The 22,129-nt window shown below is 40.9% G+C and overlaps 1 protein-coding gene across 1 annotated transcript; it reads right to left on the reverse strand.

Moving 5' to 3' along the window:
* Positions 1-527: 527 nt before the first annotated feature.
* Positions 528-1,445, reverse strand: LOC142297218 (trace amine-associated receptor 3-like). Its single transcript, XM_075341479.1, has one exon. It carries the CDS (start codon positions 1,443-1,445, stop codon positions 528-530), a length of 918 nt encoding a protein of 305 aa, XP_075197594.1.
* Between the last annotated feature and the right edge of the window lie 20,684 nt (positions 1,446-22,129).

Genomic DNA, 22,129 nt, shown 5'->3' on the forward strand with positions numbered 1-22,129 from the left:
GTGGTAAAGATTTTAGCAAGACTGATCTTCTAGGCTACAGGAGGCTGCTCCTCTACAGGAGGCTAATCTTATCACAAAGACAGGTGAGGGGCATGAACCACACACAGAAAAACTCTCTCTCATACACACATATGAGCTGTGTCTGTCTACTGTGCAATTTCAGTTTTTAATAATAATATTATTATTACTATTATATTTGTATTTGATGTGTTGTCTAGTGTTTTACTACCTTCTTTTCCTGCATCAGGAGCTATAAAGAGCAAGTGTGAGAGCAGGAGCCTCCTGGAGCTGTATGAGCTGGAGCTGTCTCCTTCCGCTTGCTGTTTAGTTCATAATGAACTAATCTGTCAGGATAGTGACTACATGAACTAGTTCACTCTGAAGATTAGTTCATTTTGAACTACTGACTCACGAACTACCCATCACTAGAACACAATTCACATTACACTACGTGATAATACAACAACGTGATTGGTGTCTTCAGGGAAGGGAACGCAACAGCACTCAGTCCTTCTCCTTACATCCACTTAAGATAGTTTTGCTAAACAAGAATCAGTTTCAAATATTTTGCCAAAAGCAATATATTTTAAAGCTTTTCGAAACCAGGGATAAAAGAATCCATATATTAATGGATTTAATGTGGAATTAATATAGCCAAGCCAGTTGAAAGCATCAAATAATGTTTCTGGAGTTGAAAAGTTAAGAAAAGGGTCTACCAGAATAGTAATAAAGACTGGCAACCAACACATAATGAAGACCCCCATTACAATGCTCAATGTCTTTGCAGCTTTTCGGTCTTTCTGCTTGGAAATGTGAGATGAGATTTCTGTCATATTTGCTGATGCACTTTTCATAATTTTTGCATGCCTTTGAGATACTATAAATATCTTAAAGTAAATACCAACCATAACTGAACCAGGAGCAAAAAAACATGTGAAAAACATTACCAAAGACCACAATTTATTAAATGTAATTGGACATAAATTAAAACATTCCACTAACTGCTCATATCCAGTAACTCCAGAAACATGAGAGTTTGTTATGACAACTCCAAATGCAAAGATAGCTGGTAGAGACCAGCAAACGAATACCATTTTCTTTATGGTAGAGATTGTTATTTTAAGGGGGTAGTGAAGAGGATCACAGACAGCATAAAACCTATCAACGGCAATGCAGCAAAGATGAAAAATAGAAATTACACTCAGCATCAAATCAAAACTATAGTGGATTTTGCAAAATAATTTTCCAAAAAGCCAGCATCTTTCCACAGATCTTACCATACTGTATGGCATTATTATAAGGCCAAGCGAGCAATCGGTGACAGCCATTGAAAGGATGAGGAGATTGGTTGGGGAGTGAAGTTCCTTAAAATGACTGATGGAAATGATGATACCCAGATTACCAAAGATAGTGATAGTTATTGAAATAACAAGAAAGACGTACATTCCGATTCGTACAACAAAAGGTCTGTCATTGGGGCACAAAAGTGAAACGTTTTCATATTGCAAACATTCAGGGTTAATAATGGATTTATCCATGTGATTGATCTTCTATAGAAATGAAAATTATTGGAGAAAATAGAACAGTACACTTTAGTTAAAGTAAATATATAGAAAGTGTGAAAAATGTTTTTTATATATATAGTGCCTACAAGTAGTCTTCAACCCCCTGCAGATTTAGCAGGTTTGATAAGATGCAAATAAGTTAGAGCCTGCAAACTTCAAACAAGAGCAGGATTTATTAACAGATGCATAAATCTTACAAACCAATAAGTTATGTTGCTCAGTTAAATTTTAATAAATTTTCAACATAAAAGTGTGGGTCAATTATTATTCAACCCCTAGGTTTAATATTTTGTGGAATAACCCTTGTTTGCAATTACAGCTAATAATCGTCTTTTATAAGACCTGATCAGGCCGGCACAGGTCTCTGGAGTTATCTTGGCCCACTCCTCCATGCAGATCTTCTCCAAGTTATCTAGGTTCTTTGGGTGTCTCATGTGGACTTTAATCTTGAGATCCTTCCACAAGTTTTCAATTGGGTTAAGGTCAGGAGACTGACTAGGCCACTGCAACACCTTGATTTTTTCCCTCTTGAACCAGGCCTTGGTTTTCTTGGCTGTGTGCTTTGGATCGTTGTCTTGTTGGAAGATGAAATAACGACCCATCTTAAGATCCTTGATGGAGGAGCGGAGGTTCTTGGCCAAAATCTCCAGGTAGACCGTGCTATCCATCTTCCCATGGATGCGGACCAAATGGCCAGGCCCCTTGGCTGAGAAACAGCCCCACAGCAGGATGCTGCCACCACCATGCTTGACTGTAGGGATGGTATTCTTGGGGTCGTATGCAGTGCCATTCAGTCTCCAAACGTCACGTGTGTGGTTGGCACCAAAGATCTCGATCTTGGTCTCATCAGACCAGAGAACCTTGAACCAGTCTGTCTCAGAGTCCTCCAAGTGATCATGAGCAAACTGTAGACGAGCCTTGACATGAAGCTTTGAAAGTAAAGGTACCTTACGGGCTCGTCTGGAATGGAGACCATTGCGGTGGAGTACGTTACTTATGGTATTGACTGAAACCAATGGCCCCACTGCCATGAGATCTTCCCGGAGCTCCTTCCTTGTTGTCCTTGGGTTAGTCTTGACTCTTCGGACAAGCCTGGCCTCGGAATGGGTGGAAACTTTCAAAGGCTGTCCAGGCCGTGGAAGGCTAACAGTAGTTCCATAAGCCTTCCACTTCCGGATGATGCTCCCAACAGTGGCGACAGGTAGGCCTAACTCCTTGGAAAGGGTTTTGTACCCCTTGCCAGCCTTGTGACCCTCCACGATCTTGTCTCTGATGGTCTTGGAATGCTCCTTTGTCTTTCCCATGTTGACCAAGTATGAGTGCTGTTCACAGGTTTGGGGAGGGTCTTAATTAGTCAGAAAAGGCTGGAAAAAGAGATAATTAATCCAAACATGTGAAGCTCATTGTTCTTTGTGCCTGAAATACTTCTTAATACTTTAGGGGAACCAAACAGAATTCTTGTGGTTTGAGGGGTTGAATAATAAATGACCCTCTGAATAAACTTTTCACAATTTAAAAAAAAAATAAAAAAAGAAATAACATTCTTTTTTGCTGCAGTGCATTTCACTCTTCCAGGCTGATCTACAGTCCAAATGTCACAGTGCCAAGTTAATTCCGAATGTGTAAACCTGCTAAATCTGCAGGGGGTTGAATACTACTTGTAGGAACTGTATATATATATATATATATATATATATCTCAATATTGAAATAGCAACAAGGACATTCTGTGGAGTCACATAGATCAAAGGCTCAATACACATGTTAATTATACGCAAATTATGGATAAATGTAAGAAAATGTTCAAAATATCTTGATTTATTCAGTAGGCATCTTGACATATTATCAATTACATTAATGATAGTTGTCTGAGGAATTTTTCTCCACACTGAATGTTCTTGAACACTGAAATCATCAAGATCCGCTTCTGGCAGCTCCCTTTGCAATTGTCGACCAATCATTTTCTAGATTTGCTCAATGGGAGATAAGTCTGGAGACACTGTAGGCGACAGTAGCCCAAGCAATATATCAATATGTGGGCTCATGGTGTCAATCGTATAAAGAGCTCAGGTTTTCAAAAGGTTGGTCGTTTTAAAATAAGCCATTACTAAAAGGGATGCTCTCAATTTGTTAAAATATATGAAAGTTATACACTTTAGATGCTAGAAAGAGTTTTTTTCTATTTAGATAATATCCAGAAAGAGCTTCCAAGACAAATTATAACTGCTGTTTATACCACAATGAAGGTTTGATCAAAGTGCTCTAATAAATGTGTCCCTCATTACCTTTCCTCTTTGCTTGCTATGTTTTATCATGAGTGATGTGAGATGACCAGCTTTGAAAAAAAGTGTTTTCATATTACTATGTCATGAGTTGTTTATGTCATGAGTTGTTTATGCTATTTATGTCTATACGTGGCCACCTAGTGGTAGAGATGTGAGTTAGAATCTGTCCATGGTTTTGCTAGAATTGTCTAGTAATTTATTGAATTTAAATGGTGAAAAATAGGAGACAAGCAAAATTTGCAAAAAGATAAGGATATGCAGATCTTTACAGATGTGTACTAACAAGAGCAGATAGAACCAAGTACAAAGGGCTTATTTTGTTGATAACTATTGATTTTGTATTTTAGGAATGATCCTTTTAACCCTTTCATGACCTTGGATGTACCAGTATGTCCAAGGCCATGTCCCTCACTTTGATGCGGACTCCCACAATGAGCCTGCATGATTACTTGCACATGTCGGCTGATTTGATGAGCTGACACCTGCCTTTTACAAGCACTGGTGAATCGGAGATCCACCCTTCCTGTTAACTAGTTTAAATCCTGCTGTCAATAACTGAAAGTAGGATTTAACTCATGCCGGCAGAGAGAACATCACTGCCCCGTGATGTGGTCACAGGGTGCTGATGGGTTCTTATGAAAGCCGGTGGTCAACTCATAACCCCTGTGTATGTCATGAAATAGTTCCTGTGAAGGTTAGCTGAGTGCGGTGTTCACAAGAAGACAGCATTTGTGCTATACAGAGCGGTGCTGATGCCCTGATCTGTATGGTACTAGTGATCGGAAGATCACAGCTTCAAGTCCTCTACAGGGACTAGTAAAAAAAATAAAAAGTGTAAAAAGGTTTTAAAAAATATGAAAATAAAGTTCAAATCACCCACTTTTTTCCCCACTGAAAATATCACAATAGAAAAAATACACATATGTGGTATCTACACATTCAAAAATGTCTGAGCTATCAAAATATAAGGTAAATAAATATGATTGATAAAGGGTGTAATGAGAAAAAAAAATCTAAATTCCAGAAATACGTTTTTTGGTCGCCGCAACAGTACAACAAAATGCAATAAGGGTGATCAAAGCATCACATCTACACCAATATGGTATAATTAAAAACATCAGCTCAGGATGTAAAAAATAAGCCCTCACACAGCCCCGGATCCTGAAAAATTTGCACTTTGAGGGTCTTGTGAAATGGTGCCAGAAGCACTTTTCTTTTTTAACAAATTTCTGAATTTTGTTTTCACTACTCAAATAAAAAAAAATACACATGTTTGGTACCTATGAATAAGTATTAACCTGGGGACTCATATCGCCAGGTCAGTTTACCAAATAGTGAACATAGTAAATAAAAAAAACCAATAAACATTGTGGAATTGCACTTTTTTTTTGCAATTTCACTGCACTTTAATTTTTTTCCCCATTTTACAATATAATATGTGGCAGGCAGAATGGTGTCATTCGAAATTGCAACTCGTCCCACAAAACAAACAAGCCTTTATATGGCTATGTTGTCTGAAAAATATACAAGGTGTGGCTCTTGGAAGAGAGGAAGAAACGAAAAACGAAAAATTGCAGGATGGTGAAAGGGTTAATCATAGTAAAACATAGAAAAGATATACTACAAAAAAAGTCTCTATGAAAAAGAAACTTACACTTTTGTAAATGATTTTAATGCTTCATGACAATAATTGCAGCAAACCTGACCTTAACACTTAACATATGATTCCATGGTGCAGCTTGGGCTGGTAAATGTCAAGGTAAGGTTTGCTGCACCATGGTATTTACCTGCATCATGGTTCAGTACGTAGCAAGATAAGTGTCAAGTTCATACTTGTTATTTTTGTTATATAAAATGGTGCAACACCCTTATGATGCTAATCTCTTGTAATTCATACAGTAGAACTATTTAAAAATATGTTGTGAAATTTGTCCAATTTGTGTGTCTATTTGACTTTCTCTTGTCATTATTTAAAATCCCCTTTAAGATCAAAATTAGAATATTATACAAGATTTTTTATTTATTTTCTTCTTTTTATAAACAAATGCACGTATATCACACATGCAGATGTAGTAAATGAATGCTAGGTCAATGATTATAATTATTTGTTCATATTTTATTCTCTTTGATGACCAGGACCATACTTCCGTGAGTGTAGAGTAATGACATCTCTAAATATAAAATGATAAGGATTTAGTCTACATTCTGTTTCATACTTACCATTTACTACTTTTTGAAAGCTTGAAAGAGTCACTTAAGACATTTGCGTGTTGATTAAACGTCTCTTTTATTATATCAGGTAGGCTCCCATGAGTACTCCCTCAAGAGGATATGCTCTTCTTTCAAGTAAAATGCCAATTGTAATGATGCCTCATGGGTATGCTCAAGAGATTCTATACAGATTGGAAAAAAGAAAAAAAAAATATACGTGTGTATATATATATATATATATATATATATTATTTATAGATTTTTTTTTTCCAGCTTGATTTACTGGAAATTGAATGCTTTGAGTGTTAGACCCTCGCAAACTGCTTTATAGGTGTTTTTTTTATGTACAGTATGACCTGTAAAGATAACAAGTCAGCTACAGGATGCTTGAATAGTCTTCAGTTGAGCTGCGGCCACTACCAGTAAGCCGTTATATACAACATTCCAGAATACTGTAAAGAAGAGCCCAGGCCGGTCTGCAGAACGTAAGAAACAGCTTTATAATACCCAGAGGGTGGTCCGGTCAAATGGGTGTCGCTGGTCTCTGTCCAGTGCCTCCTCCATTTTGTGTAATTGCAGTCCTACTGCCCAGCCCCGTGTACATAATGCGTACTGCATCATTCACACACAGGCTTCCATTGTGCTCCTGCGCATGCGCACCCAGGCACTACCCTGTTGTAGGTCAAAGCTTCCAGTACCAGACACAGCAAAGTAACCCCACAACATTATGGATCTTTCACCGCTCAACTGTTGGTAGGGTATTTTTTTCCTTTTAAGCCTCATTGCACCATCTGTAAATAAACTGTTGCAATGCATTGCCTAAAAGGTCTATTTTTGTTTCATCTGTCCACAGAACATTTTCCCAGAAGTATTGTAGTTTGTCAAGGTATTCTTTGGTCAAGATCAGGCATTCCTTTTTATGTCTTTTCTTCAGCAATAGTTTCTTACTTGACCTTCACCCATAAAGCTCTGCTTGGTTTAGTGTGCGGCATGTGGTACTTGTTGAAACCATAATTCCTGACTGTTCCAGGTTGGCCTTCAGGTCTTTTTATGTTTTCAGCGATATTTTTTTCAATCATTCGCACCAACCTTCGAAGACATCTCTTTTCAATTTTCCTCTTTACCCCAGTTCCAGAGACGTTCTTAATGGTTCCATGCTTGGCAAGCATCTTAATTAAATTTCGCACTGTTGAAATTGGGTCAAGGTCTTTAAAGGTGGCCATATACCCTTTGGTAGTCTTGTGTTTGTTAATAAGTAGTTCTAAGGTCCTTAGACAGCTCCATTGTCTTCACCATTGTGACAAAGGAACAGGGCCTAACATGTGGCTTTTTAAAACACTTAAGTCATCATTCATTGGCTAATTCATGTCACATAGGCACCGACGATATATCACAGGGGATTCTTATTTGAGATTTACCACAGGCAAGTCAAAATGTGCTTCCATACTAATATACTGTAATGTAAAGGGTGGCAATTGCAGTGTCACAGTAAGCTTAAGGTTTTTCTATTTTTCACTCCCATTGTTTTTTGTTTTGTTTTTGTTTATGTTGCTCTTTTGAATTTAACATAAGTGCTCTATACAAAAAAGAGGTTTCCCTTGAGTCATTTTTTTCAGACAATATTCCACATTATGTACTTAAACTTCATGGGTGCCAATAACGATGAGCAGGACTGTATATCAAGATGGGGACATACAGTATATATCAGGATGGAGGACATATTTACAAAGGAGGGACCTAGGATGGAGGACTTAAATATTTGTTCACAAATACAAAACAAGTGAATCTGGAGTTCTTATAATGAACAAGGGTTATTATGTAATAAATCTAAAGCAATATGCCTACAGAGTTTTTTTAAGGTTGGTCATAGTTAGTTTTCTAGTGTGAACCAATTCACAAAACGCTGCTTTTTTGGGTATGTGTCAGGATGACAATGGGATAGCAGGGAACTGGGGCTCCTAAGTTGTCCCTCAAGCTGGGAGACCCAATGCTATTCCTAACATCAGGGATACTCCTGATGGTGGAGAGGTCTGTGTCTCCTTCCTGGCCATGCTCCTGACCAGTACTGAGTTGATTCAACCTCCACCTCCCCCCAGGGACTGACAGGGGGCAGAAGTGGGATGACACCCACAGATAAAGACAGACAAAACTCTGTCACACACACATACATACAGGTAAAGATAATAAGAGTTTTAGGAGGGAAAAACAAGAGCAGGAAGGAAGATAATAAACAACAGGGGTAAACTTCCCAACTTCACCAAGCAATGAGCACTAGAGATTTGCAAACCATTCAAAGTTCGGGTTCAACGATCTTTGGCAAACTTATCTATGGTTGCCAAATGGTTTACCAAACAGTTTGTAGAACATTTTTAAACCTCATTGGATTCAATCGGAAGCCAAAACCTAATGCAGAGAAAACACCTTTGGGAGGGTTGAAAAACTTCCAATACAGCAAGAATATGTTTACAGTGCAGTGTCACTGTTTTCGTATAGCCATTAACTTCCTAGACTATTCACATAAGAAATATTAAGGTGGTTGAGAGACCGCAGGACTGTGGCATCACTTGTCCCCCTCCATTTTCCCATAGGGTCTTTGCACAGCAGTGAGTTATGGTCCATGCAACACACAGGATGTGGCCCGGCATTTTAATTTTAAAAATCAAGAGGTGGATGAGTGACAGGATTAGGCTTCTTGCTCCCACACTCCTACTAGTACAGACAAGACACAACTTGAAGACCCATCTTGGAGTCTTAGAATTTTAAAACATTTTGGGCAGACAACTGGACAATGGCAGCAATTGCCCCCTCCCCCTTCATTTCTCCATACTGTTTTTATATAGCAGTGAGGTATGGTCCATGGAAGATACAGGATATGGTCTGGAATTTCCATTTAAAAAATCAAGATGTGGATTACTGACAGGATTAGGCCTCTTGCTCGACAACTTGGAGAACCATCTTGGAGTCTCCACGTTTCCAAAAATTTAAGGTCAGACGCATGGGCGTACCCACGCTGGGGCAGGGGGGGGCAGCTGCCCCCCCCTAGAGGCAGGGCAGGGCTGCCATCAGCGCATTACTACTGTACCGGGCTGGTGAAGAGAGGGGGCCCGGTCAGGCCCGGGGTAATTACTTGGGTTTGTTAAGCCCCAGGCAGGACGGGCCCTTTCTCTTCACCAGGCCCCAGTCACAGGTGCAGCAGAGGGGCCCGGCCGTGTCGTTTCTTCCACTGCACACATGGCTAAATTTCAGACGAAGCCCTTCTAGGACATCGCATGCAAATTAGCTATGTGGCCGGAAGCGAGTGGAGCAGGGAGGCGGCACGTCACTACACAGCACTGTGATGAGGTCATCACTCTGCGCCTCATCACAGTGCTGCGTACAACGCAGAGGTGGCGAGGACCTGGCATCCGGCGGGGACATGTAAGCACTGTAAGCTGAAGATGACTGTCGGGGTGGTGAGGTGCTGATCCCAGCCCGAGGGAGGCCCGCTAAGCTCTGCCTGGGGCTGCCCGCAGACCCGCCGACTGCCGGATCGCAGACCCGCCGACCACAGGCCCCGCCAACCGCAGACCCGCCGACCGCAAGCCCGCAGACCCACCAACCACAGGCCCCGCCGACCGCAAGCCCGCCGACCACAGACCCGCCGGCCGCAAGCCCGCTGACCACAGGCCCCCCGACTGCAGAGCTGCTGACCCCTGCCTTGCTTCAGCTAGATCAGGGGTGGGAAACCTCCGGTCCGTGGTCTCATGCCTCCCTGCTTTGGTCCTCCTGCCCCTCTCCTGCAGGACTCCTGCCCCTCTGCTGTGGGCCTCCTGCCCCTCTTTTTTTCCCTGAAAATTTCAGTATATAATTCTATATGTATAGTGAAGTGAGGCTGATGGGCTGTGCAGCAGTATAGTGGGGTGAGAGGGATGGGTGAGGCAGGGTACAGTAGATGAGAGCAGAGCTGGCCATGCACTGGTATAGTGGGGTGAAGGGGTGAAGGGGATGGGTGAGGGTACAGTAGATAATGTGCATGCCTCCCAACATTTCCCAGCAATGTGTATGCCCCCCATTGTCCCTCAGTAATGTTTATATCCCACAGGCCCCCAGTGTCTCCCAATAATGTATATGGCCTTCCTCAGTGTCCTCAAGTAATGTGTACTTGACCAACCATGGCTTGCCCCCCCCCCCTAGTTTTGATCCTGGGTACGCCCATGCTCCATATAGTATAATATACACCCCATAGTCTTCTATATATTATAAAATAGAAGAAGAAAAAGCCGATTTTTCATCATATGGATCTGCAGTTCATTACTTTTTGTTGTGGCATTATTTATCATGTTTATGTGGTCCAACTGAGTTCAGGGTTCAGTTGTTCATTCTCTAGAGAGTATGGGGTTCAGGTGACATATTTCCTTGACATCTGATGTATTGTTGGAAGCTCATGCTTTTTTAATTGTTTTTATGGTGTGATATTTTTTGAACTTTGCTTTTTCTCTACAATATAATGATTTTGTAATTTACTAAAAATACTCTTTGGTGATCCCACTTTTTTTGCACATCCGCTATCTTTTCTTCTATTTCATAGGTTGTTTTGGATGTGCTTGTTAATTGATCCCTAAATTATATCTTTGGTGCCCTCCCCATTTTGTCTTTACTTGTATATATTATAATTCACACCCCATAGTCTTCCATATTGTCCTCTTTTTATTATAATGCACTCCATAAATCTCCATATTATTCTCCATATATCAAATTGCACTCCATAGTCCTCCAATTAGTATAACACACCCCCTATAGTCTTCCATATATTATGATGCATCCCCATGGCATTCCATATGTTATAATGCAACTCCATAGCCCTTCACATATACTGCTAAAAAAAAAGGGAACACTTAAACAACAGAATGGTATTTTAGTATTCCCCCTATTTTTTTGAGCAGTATATTATAATGCACCCCCTAGTCTTCCATATATTATAATGCACCTTCATAGTCCTCCATATATTATAATGCACCCCATAGTCCTCTATCTATTATAATGTGCACCATGGTCCTCCAAGTAGTATAATGCAAACTCCATTGTCTCCATATAGTATTTTATATATAATTAATAAAACATATTTTATTCCCACAACTCATCTCCCTCCACTTTCTCCATGATACACTGTAATTCTAGTGGTGTAAATAAAATGTTAAATTTAAGAATGAACTACTTCAATAATATGAATGCTGAAGTGTAGAGGCCTATATTTCCTGCTCAGGTTCAACCATATGCACCAAGGTTAATTGGACTGCACTTCACAACAGAGACGAACAATGATCCAAAACATTCACAGGATATTTTTGTTCACCCCCTTTAAAGGGAACCTGTCACCAGAATTTTCGCTGTTAAACTAAATCCTCTTCTGCAGCTCCTGGGCTGCTTTCTAGAAAGATTCATCTTGCTACTGGCCCCCCTTTCAGAATAACAACCTTATAAAATATTACCTTTTGCTATGGTAATGAGATTTACTGGCCCCGTGGGCAGGCTGTATTTCGTCCGTTATCCCCTCTCCTGCCGCTGTTCGCCGTCCCCCAGTGTTCATTTAAATAGATGAGGCCGCCACCCACATCTTCCGCAGTGCTACGGAAACTCGCGCATGCGCAGAGGCACTATCGCGGGACTAAGCGCTGTTTTTAAATCGAGAGCGCCGGTGATGCTATTGCGAAGGCGCGAGATTATGGGCGGCGCTGTGAATGTCATCACCAGCATCATCCAAGTACCCGCCCATAATCTCGCGCCTGCACAATAACATCACCGGCGCTCAGTCCCAAGATAGTGCAAAATGTTGTGGCGACAAAAAAACGTCATTTTGGCATTTTGAATTTTTTTGCCGCTACGCCATTTACTGATCAGATTAATTGATTTTATATTTTGATAGATCAGGCATTTCTGAACATGGCAATACCAAATGTGTGTATATTTTTTATTTTTTTAACCCTTTAATTATCAATGGGGGCGAAAAAACTTTTTTTTTATTTTTTAAAGCTTTTTTTAACTTTTTTTTTATTTTACTAGTCCCTCTAGGGGGCTATAGCGATCAACAATCCGATCGCTCTGCCCTATCTGCTGATCACAGCTACACAGCTGTAAACAGCAAATATGCTCACTTTCTGCTTCACTAGGCTCCGGGCCGAGTGAAACTGAAAGTAATTCATGTGTAGTACAGGAGTCATCACATGATCCTGTGCTACCATGACAACCACCGGAAGTCACTTGATCATGTCGCGTGACTTCCAGTATCAGCAGGTAAGTAAAAGTTTACCGCCGATGCCATTATAATGGCGCTGTCACATGTTGACAGTGCCATTTAAGGGGTTAAACGGAATGAGCAGATAACGATTCTGCTCGTGCCTAGCAGGCACACATCTCAGCTGTCAAAATCAGCTGAGATGTGCGCCGATCGCGGCATGCTGCCGGTGGCAGACAGCGGGCAGTAAAATTATGACCGCTAGGACGTAATATTACTGCCCGCGGTCGTTAAGGGGTTAAGGGATTTTCATCCATTCTTGGTCCATTCTTCATCCAGTTCTGTGAGATTCTGAGGTCGTCTTACATGCACTGCTCTTTTGAGGTCTAGCCACAGATTTTCAGTGATGCTCAGATCAGGGGACTGAGAGGTCAATTGTAAAATCTTCAACTTGCATCTTTTGAGGTGGTTCTTTGTGGAATTTCAGGTGTACTTAGGATCATTATCAATTTGTAGAAGCCTTCCTCTTTCAGCTTTAGCTTATTTACAGATGGTGTTATGTTTGCATCAAGAATTTGTTGAAATTTCATTGAATTAATTTTTTCCTCTACCCATGAAATATTCCCCATGCCATTGGCTACAACACTACCCCAAAGCATGATTGATCCACGCTCATGCTTAATGGTTGGCGATATGTCCTTTTCCTGAAATTCTGAGTACTTTCTTCTCAACACATACCTTTGAGCATTGTGGCCAAAGAGATCTATTTTAACCTCATCAGTCCACATGCCTTGTTTCCAAAATGCATCAGGCTTGTTTAGTTTTTTTTTTTGCATACTTCTGACACTCAATTTTATGGTGAGGATACAGGAGAGGTTTTCTTTTGATGACTCTTCCATGAAGGCCATATTTGTGCAGGTGTCTCTAAACAGTAGAACCATGTATTACAACTCTAGAATCTCCTAAATATTCTTGAAGGTCTTTTGCAGTCAAGCGAGGGTTCTGATTTGCCCTTGTAGCAATCATATGAGCTGGTCTCACAGAAATTTTCCTTGGTCTTCCAGACGTTATCTTGGCCTCCATTATTCCTATTAACTGCTATTTCTTAAGGCCCCGTCACACTAAGCTACATCGCTAGCAACATCGCTGCTAACGAACAACTTTTGTGACGTAGCAGCGATGTTGCTAGCGATGTTGCTGTGTGTGACATCCAGCAACAACTTGGCCCCTGCTGTGAGGTCGTTGGTTGTTGCTGAATGTCCTGGGCCATTTTTTAGTTGTTGCTGTCCTGCTGTGAAGCACAGATCGCTGTGTGTGACAGCGAGACAGCAACAACTAAATGTGCAGGCAGCAGGAGCCGGCTTCTGCGGAGGCTGGTAACCACAGTAAACATCGGGTAACCAAGAAGCCCTGTCCTTGGTTACCCGATATTTACCTTCGTTACCAGCCTCCGCCGCTCTCAGCTGTCAGTGCCGGCTCCTGCTCCTTGCACATGTAGCTGCAGCACACATCGGGTAATTAACCCGATGTGTACTGTAGCTAGGAGAGCAAGGAGCCAGCACTAAGCAGTGTGCATGGCTCCCTGCTCTCTGCACTTGTAGCTACAGCACACATCGGGTAATTAACCCGATGTGTGCTGTAACTAGGAGAGCAGGGAGCCAGCGCTAAGCGGTGTGCGCTGCTCCCTGCTCTGTGCACATATAGCTGCAGCACACATCGGGTAATTAACCCGATGTGTGCTGTAACTAGGAGAGCAGGGAGCCAGCGCTAAGCAGTGTGCGCTGCTCCCTGCTTTCTGCACGTGTAGCTGCGTGCGCTGGTAACCAAGGTAAATATCGGGTTGGTTACCCGATATTTACCTTAGTTACCAAGCGCAGCATCTTCCATGCGGCGCTGGGGGTTGGTCACTGGTTGCTGGTGAGCTCATGCTCCAGCGATCCCTGCCAGGTCAGGTTGCTGGTGGGATCGCTGGAGCGTCGCAGTGTGACATCTCACCAGCAACCTCCTAACAACTTACCAGCGATCCCTATCGTTGTTGGGATTGCTGGTAAGTTGTTTAGTGTGACTGGACCTTTAATTACATTTCAAACTGAGGAAAGAGCCACTTGAAAATACTTTGCTATCTTCTTTAGTCTTCTTTTGCTTTTTGGGCCTCCACTATTTTCATTTTCAGAGTGCTAGGCAGCTGCTTACAAGAACCCATGGCTGCTGTTTTTTGGTACAAGGTTAGAGGAGGCTGGATTTTTTTAAAGCTGTGAAATTTGCATACCTGGCCTCTCTTACCAATGACAGTGAACAAGCCATAACCTTTATAGACTATTTAAGGTCTTTAACCTTGGTCAAAGTTATCTCAGCACACAAATCATCAACAGTGTCATAACGTTTGCATAGACCTATTTTCCTATTTGCAATTTTTAAAATGTAAATTGGAAAATATTTTTTTTTGCCTAAAATACAAAAGAAATGTGCCATCTTAAACTTTATTCCTTTTAAATATAATTTCATCTTCAACTTGCTTAACTGTTCACAATAACAGTAATTTTGATAAGTGGTACACAAACATTTGCATGCCACTGTAAGATTATAACTATTTTTTTTTATTATAGAAGAGATATATGCAAGATTTATTTTACTATATATACAGTATATGTAATGTATGTTTGATTGAAATGTTCATGTATAGCTTTAACATTTACTGAAAAAATATAATTGACAGCTTAAAAGTTTCTGAAAAGGATAAAATGAGAAAAGTTTATTTTGCCTACAACTTTGTGAGCAATTCACCACTTTTTTTTCGATTTAACTTGTGCATGATGAAGATGAGATAGATACAGGGTAGGCTCCCATCTGTGGAGAATATTCATTAGACTAATGAGCTGTTTTACAGAGAGGTCACTTTTCACCAAAGTGGCTATTATCACTTCAGTTTAATATGTAAACAACAGGTAGAATTTAGAGTAACTCTCAATAGTAATCCACGGAATCCACAGAGTAAACTTTCACACTTTTTTTCACAGCATAAAATGTTTGTGGTAAATTGACACCTTTGGGTCCCATTATTACTCAAGATGCAAGACTTGGACTCATAATGTTAAGGTGATAATTAGCCTGCGTCCAGTTTAATTCCACGATGCTAGTGCTCCTGATTTGTCAAAGTACTAACAAGAGACCATGTGCAATTAAACATGTTTATTACAGCATACACTAGAAATAATTGACATATGCTATGTGTAATCAAATAATAATGCTATAAAGGCATATAGACATATCGATGCTTCTGAATTTCCAAAGATTTGCATGCAATTGGAGCCACATTTATACACAAATTTATATATCTTTGTTTCCATCAATTTCTGGGTGCCTCTTGAAGTTTGGGGTCATTGTCCTAGTTGGAACATGACCTAGTTGGAACACTGACACAGTGTGTTAGTTGCAGCAGGCCACTATCTAAGCTCTGTAAAATATGAAGCCACCACCAGGATGCTATATATTATGGTATTTGGCTTCAGGCAGAACTACAGGCTGTGACAGCAATTTTTTTTTTTTTTAACTTACATTATTTTTTTTTAGCAGCAGGGTACTATGGAGTTTATGTACGCTATGAAGCCAACACAAGGACACAACTGTGCTGGTATGAATTGAGATGGTGGCTGACAGGTACTACGCTATACCTGAACCCATTGTTTTGTCAATTTTGGGACCTTTTGTAGGAAGTGGTAATACCTATTCCTAGTAGAACACACACAAGGGATGTAGCGGTGCTGGAATAGTTGATTATTAGTAGTAGATGTCAAGACAGCTTTAAATCTCTTTCTGCCTTTTAAAAAGCTCTCCCTATATCACACACTGCAGTAACAGACCATACGCAGCACTAATAAGAGGATTTATTTTTTTTTGGCGGTTTAAAACAGGAACAGATCTCACCGAAAAAAAGCAATGCTCTACCACTGACCCTATAGCTATTTCTGCGATTTCTTCACCTGCTAGCACCTAATGCAGACTATCTTCAGCCCTTAAAAAGACTATTTTGGATTTTGCAGCAGGAATGCTATATCAAACAATGCACTGCACTGGCCCTATACCTGGTTTACGATTTACACAGCCGCTAGCAGCTAATGCAAAATATCTTCAGCCCTTAGAAGGACTGTTATTAGTTGGCTGTAGAATCGCTCTCCTGCACACAGTACAGTCTATCTACACCGCCAGCTCAGGAATGAATGCATGCACAAAATGGCGGCAGCCTTATATAGCCCCTATGACACTGTGCGGCTAAGCCAATCACAGTAAGACCACAACAAATATGGCTGTGGAATCAAAATAAAGAAAAAGTCCTGCACCACTGGGTATTACCTTGCGGTACTGCACATTTGCTGGGAGTCCAGCTCCATTGCATGATATCCACCGGCAGCGGGGTGCTCGTCCCAATAGAAGGATGAAATCCAAGTACTCCAGAAAGGAAATAGACCGCACTAGTCCCCTGTGCTGAAAATCCCTTGTGAGGAGCCTGCACCTAGTTCCTCTCCTGCCTTTTACCCTGCACTTATTTAAATAAAAGAGGATTTTCGGAACAGTAGACGAGTGTGGTCTATTTCCTTTCTGGAGTACTTGGAAATATGGCTATGGCGATACAGTGAGGGCAAGCAACATCATATGCGTTCATTGGCTGGAAAAAGGCGCCAGGAAGTCAGAAATGAAAATTAAAGTATAGGAGAAAATACCATATTAGCCGTCGAATACAGAATAGTGGCGAATACATTCGCTCATCCCTAATGCTACACCTTTTGCCCCACTTGCTATGGACTTTGCCCTAAAGCCTCTAATGGACTTTGTCCCAAACGCCAAGGATTTAGTCCCAATACCCTCAGAGACTGTGCCCCATAATGGACTTTGTCCTGAAGCCCCTTTCCCCCATCCAACCATGAATGTTGCCTCCATGGAATTTTTTCTTGCCTAAAGACAAGTGTTGGATGGAGGGTGGATGGATTATCCAATGTCCCAAGCAGGTTGAAAGTAGATGGACTGTTACCATGTTCTGATGGGGCTGCTGTTGTGTTGGCCTGATGGCACTTGTTTGTAAAGAACGTGGACTCTCTGATTAGGAGTCCCAACCTAGTGAAATTGGGGTCATGCTGATCTAGAGGAGGGTAGGACATTATCCATTGTCCAGAAGACACAAGCATAGACTATTGTTTTAGTGTTGTATGTGGTGTGTATTGGTGTCTTCTAAGTTGCTAAATTATTGAGGATGACCATTTTTAAAGTGGGGAGGAGTGTAAAGGGCCCATTACACGCTACAATATATCTAACAAATTAACAAAACATATCTCATAATATGAGCCATATAAAATGGACACCAAGCCTACCGAAGTGAGGTAAGGGAGGTGCCGGCACTACTCATGGTAATGGAGAAACACAGGAGAACAAGAGTAAAGTGCAAATATAAATTACTTTATTAGAACACACACAACAAGGTGAAAACTAAAATAGTACACTACCAGAATCTTAGGGACAGTTTCACACAGGTCCTGATAATATTAATAATAGCCCACAAATGTATGTCAAAAAGTACTGACTATAATAAGTCTATATACATGAAGGCTAACAGGTGAAAATTCAGGACAAAGTGTGAACAATGCGGGTGGTTATGGCAGGGACTGTGGTTGAGGGTACAGCACAAAATTCATACCTTGATTCCCCACCATGTATTGGTAGGAAATCATGGTGATAATAAGTAAGACACCATAGGGGAGAAAAAATACTGATCTTGTAAGGGTAATACAAAAGGATAGGACATATAAAAATATGTAGTAAAAATACTCTCTTACCTAAAGTACTTATGTGCAATATCAATACAGCAGTGTATTACAAAAGTGCCAGCAGCTAAAAGCGCAGTCCCAGATGAGGTAAGGTCCCTAAAAGATGCCCAGGATCTCCATCCAACGCGCGTTTCGCAAGGGGTATGTAGCTTTCTCAAGGTGAGGAGCCTAAGTAGTGGACCCAGAGCCTGCATTCTCCTTAAATAACCCTCCTAAATCAGTACAACAGGTGTGTAGCCAGAGAAAATCGAAACCGGAAGTGACCTATGCAGTGTTAGAGATGAGCGTTGCTAACAACATAAATGTAATGATTAGGGGCATACTTCCGTATTGACCGCTAAACCGGAAGTGAATACACAGTATTCAGTATTCGGCCGCGGGGACCTAAAGTGACCCGCACAAATCACATGGTATCCACCGCTAGTAGCGCTAGCATGGTAACCAAGGACGCACTTCTCAGAAGAGAAGGCGAACCGGAAGTTGTCATAAGTCCCAGAAGTACCGCCTCCCAATCTCAGTGGTGCGGTTCTATGAGTGCAATATGCCTCCACCAATGACCGCCCAGGTTAGATGTAAAAAGCATTCAACATCTCGCCAGACAAGGAGGCCCCACGTGATTCAGGGGATGCGTTAACCCCGTAGCCATGCCCCACCATTCTTAATCAGGTTTGACGAGAAATGAAAAAAGTAATAGATACGCCCCATCTCATGTTGGACCTTACCAGATCACGGCCACCTGATCCGAGGGATGCGTAACCCCGGAAATATAGTGAGCGTGCATATGGACCGGCACAATCGACATAATATAAGTACTGACTATAATAAGTCTATATACATGAAGGCTAACAGGTGAAAATTCAGGACAAAGTGTGAACAATGCGGGTGGTTATGGCAGGGACTGTGGTTGAGGGTACAGCACAAAAATCATATCTTGATTCCCCACCATGTATTGGTAGGAAATCATGGTGATAATAAGTAAGACACCATAGGGGAGAAAAAATACTGATCTTGTAAGGGTAATACAAGAGGATAGGACATATAAAAATATGTAGTAAAAATACTCTCTTACCTAAAGTGCTTATGTGCAATATCAATACAGCAGTGTATTACAAAAGTGCCAGCAGCTAAAAGCGCAGTCCCAGATGAGGTAAGGTCCCTAAAAGATGATCATCATCATCATGATCATCTGGTTCCTGTGGCTTATCGTGTGGATTGGACCTTTGATATACGTGCAATACCCCTTGAAGATTTGAAGAAGTGTATGCCTGCTTTCTTAGTGGCTCCTTAATTATATTTATACTTGTATTTCATGTCTGTTTTTTGGACTTTTGAACTTGGCACTGATTGCCAGGATGGTGAGCATTAGTCTCACTCTTTTGCATTCAAAGCACTTCTTCCACACTGATCTAATTCCTATTTTCCACATTTTTGAGCGATGCTACTTATGCCCTTTTATTCCCCCCACCTTTCCATTGGGCTGATATCCCTGAGGTTCTCCGGCCATCCATCCCTCCCGATGCCTGTCCTGTTGTTACATCCTTTTGTCCCCTCCTCCTATGTCGATTGTGCCGGTCCATGTGCACGCTCACTCTATTTCCGGGGTTACGCATCCCTCGGATCAGGTGGCCGTGACCTGGTAAGGTCCAACATGAGATGGGGCGTATCTATTACTTTTTTCATTTCTCGTCAAACCTGATTAAGAATGGTGGGGCGTGGCTACGGGGTTAACGCATCCCCTGAATCACGTGGGGCCTCCTTGTCTGGCGAGATGTTGAATGCTTTTTACATCTAACCTGGGCGGTCATTGGTGGAGGCATATTGCACTCATAGAACCGCACCACTGAGATTGGGAGGCGGTACTTCTGGGACTTATGACAACTTCCGGTTCACCTTCTCTTCTGAGAAGTGCGTCCTTGGTTACCATGCTAGCGCTACTAGCGGTGGATACCATGTGATTTGTGCGGGTCACTTTAGGTCCCCGCGGCCGAATACTGAATACTGTGTATTCACTTCCGGTTTAGCGGTCAATACGGAAGTATGCCCCTAATCATTACATTTATGTTGTTAGCAACGCTCATCTCTAACACTGCATAGGTCACTTCCGGTTTCGATTTTCTCTGGCTACACACCTGTTGTACTGATTTAGGAGGGTTATTTAAGGAGAATGCAGGCTCTGGGTCCACTACTTAGGCTCCTCACCTTGAGAAAGCTATATACCCCTTGCGAAACGCGCGTTGGATGGAGATCCTGGGCATCTTTTAGGGACCTTACCTCATCTGGGACTGCGCTTTTAGCTGCTGGCACTTTTGTAATACACTGCTGTATTGATATTGCACATAAGTACTTTAGGTAAGAGAGTATTTTTACTACATATTTTTATATGTCCTATCCTTTTGTATTACCCTTACAAGATCAGTATTTTTTCTCCCCTATGGTGTCTTACTTATTATCACCATGATTTCCTACCAATACATGGTGGGGAATCAAGGTTTCATTTTTTGTGCTGTACCCTTGTTAAAAACATTAAAATTAATACATCTAGTTATCAAATATTTTATAGTAGGACATATATGTTCACAGTTCTGGTTATGTTGGAGGGCATAGTTTATTAATAAAGTTCTTATAAGGAATAAATATTAAAATATCCATGTTGAATTTACATAAGTGCTGATATGGAAGGATGTATATATATTCTTTTGGAAGCTTCTAGAGATTACACCATGTGACATGCATCCAGCAGTAATTTCCCTATATGGACTGGACAGTTGTCATATAACACACGATGGAGGGGGCTATGGCGGCTCCTGCACGTTGTCAGCTGTCCCAGAAGGCTCCCAGGCTGCAAGATGAACACATGCTGCCTTGCCATTCAGAATCCAAGGAGAGATGGATGAAGATTTTCTATTGATCAGTATAGACTAAATGAACTCTTTTTCCGTAAGGTAATGAAGTATATTATTTTTTTCCTTTCTGTAACTGAACCCTGGCAACCATTTTTAAATAGATAAAATACATTAATTTTTTACATTTTTGAAGTTCTTTGTTTCATGCGCCTTTACGTATTTGAAGAAAAATATATTTAAGAGTATATTTTTAACATTTGGCAAGCTCAGTCATTCGTGTTTTTTTTTCATTTTTGTGCTTCTTCCTTCACTTTGCATAAGGGGGGACAGAGAGACATATGCCTCCTGCAAAGTGATAGGGAATCGACAATTTATAAAATTCACGCAGAACCTAGGAAATACATATAAGTCAAGTTGCATGAAAGTTTTTTTAAATGAACTTTAAAGACTTTAAAAAGCCACAGAAGTTAACTTTTGACGTATTTTTGAGCAAGAAAGATAAAGTCAGTCCATAAGAAGTATTGGACGTGCTGAGCAAGGTGAATCAAGTCTTAGAGGATCATCCATGAGATCATCTGATCATTTCAGGTAAGAAAATGGATTTTATCTCTTCATATGTTAAGCAAAGTAAAATTCAGTTCACTTATTCAGATATTTCTAATGTGGAAGAGTTATGGGTAGGCCTTTATGGCGAGTGTGAGCTTGAGAATTCACGTATAGAATGTGCAAGGTCTTTTAATAGAGAGAAACAGAAAATCAGAAATGTCTGTCATTTAGTCTATGAATTTCACAAGTTAATTGTAGAAAAATGTAAAAATGGTGGAAATAGACAACCTGAATTGTCAGGAAAGTCAGTGATAGAGAAATCCAAAGACTGCTTAGAACCTGGAATGTCAGTCAGTGATATTGTGAATTCTGACTGTAATGTTGCAAATGAAAAGTCAGATTTAGGCTGTAATTCCAATCAGAATCTTGACAATGGCGTCAGACATGTGCTACGTAATCAAGGTGACTTTCAGCATACTGAGAAAGAAGCAGGAAATGACGTAGAGAAGCCAGAAGGGGGAGGAGCCAGAGTGGGACACATGCAGAGAGAAAATGGCGACGATCAGTATAAAAAAATAGAACAGACTAAGTTAGGAATTAAACTTAGAAAGAATCTATTGGACATATGCAAATTAATTCCCGCATATAATCCT

This window comes from Anomaloglossus baeobatrachus, chromosome 3, assembly GCF_048569485.1.
Source record: "Anomaloglossus baeobatrachus isolate aAnoBae1 chromosome 3, aAnoBae1.hap1, whole genome shotgun sequence".
Taxonomy (NCBI): Eukaryota; Metazoa; Chordata; class Amphibia; order Anura; family Aromobatidae; genus Anomaloglossus; species Anomaloglossus baeobatrachus.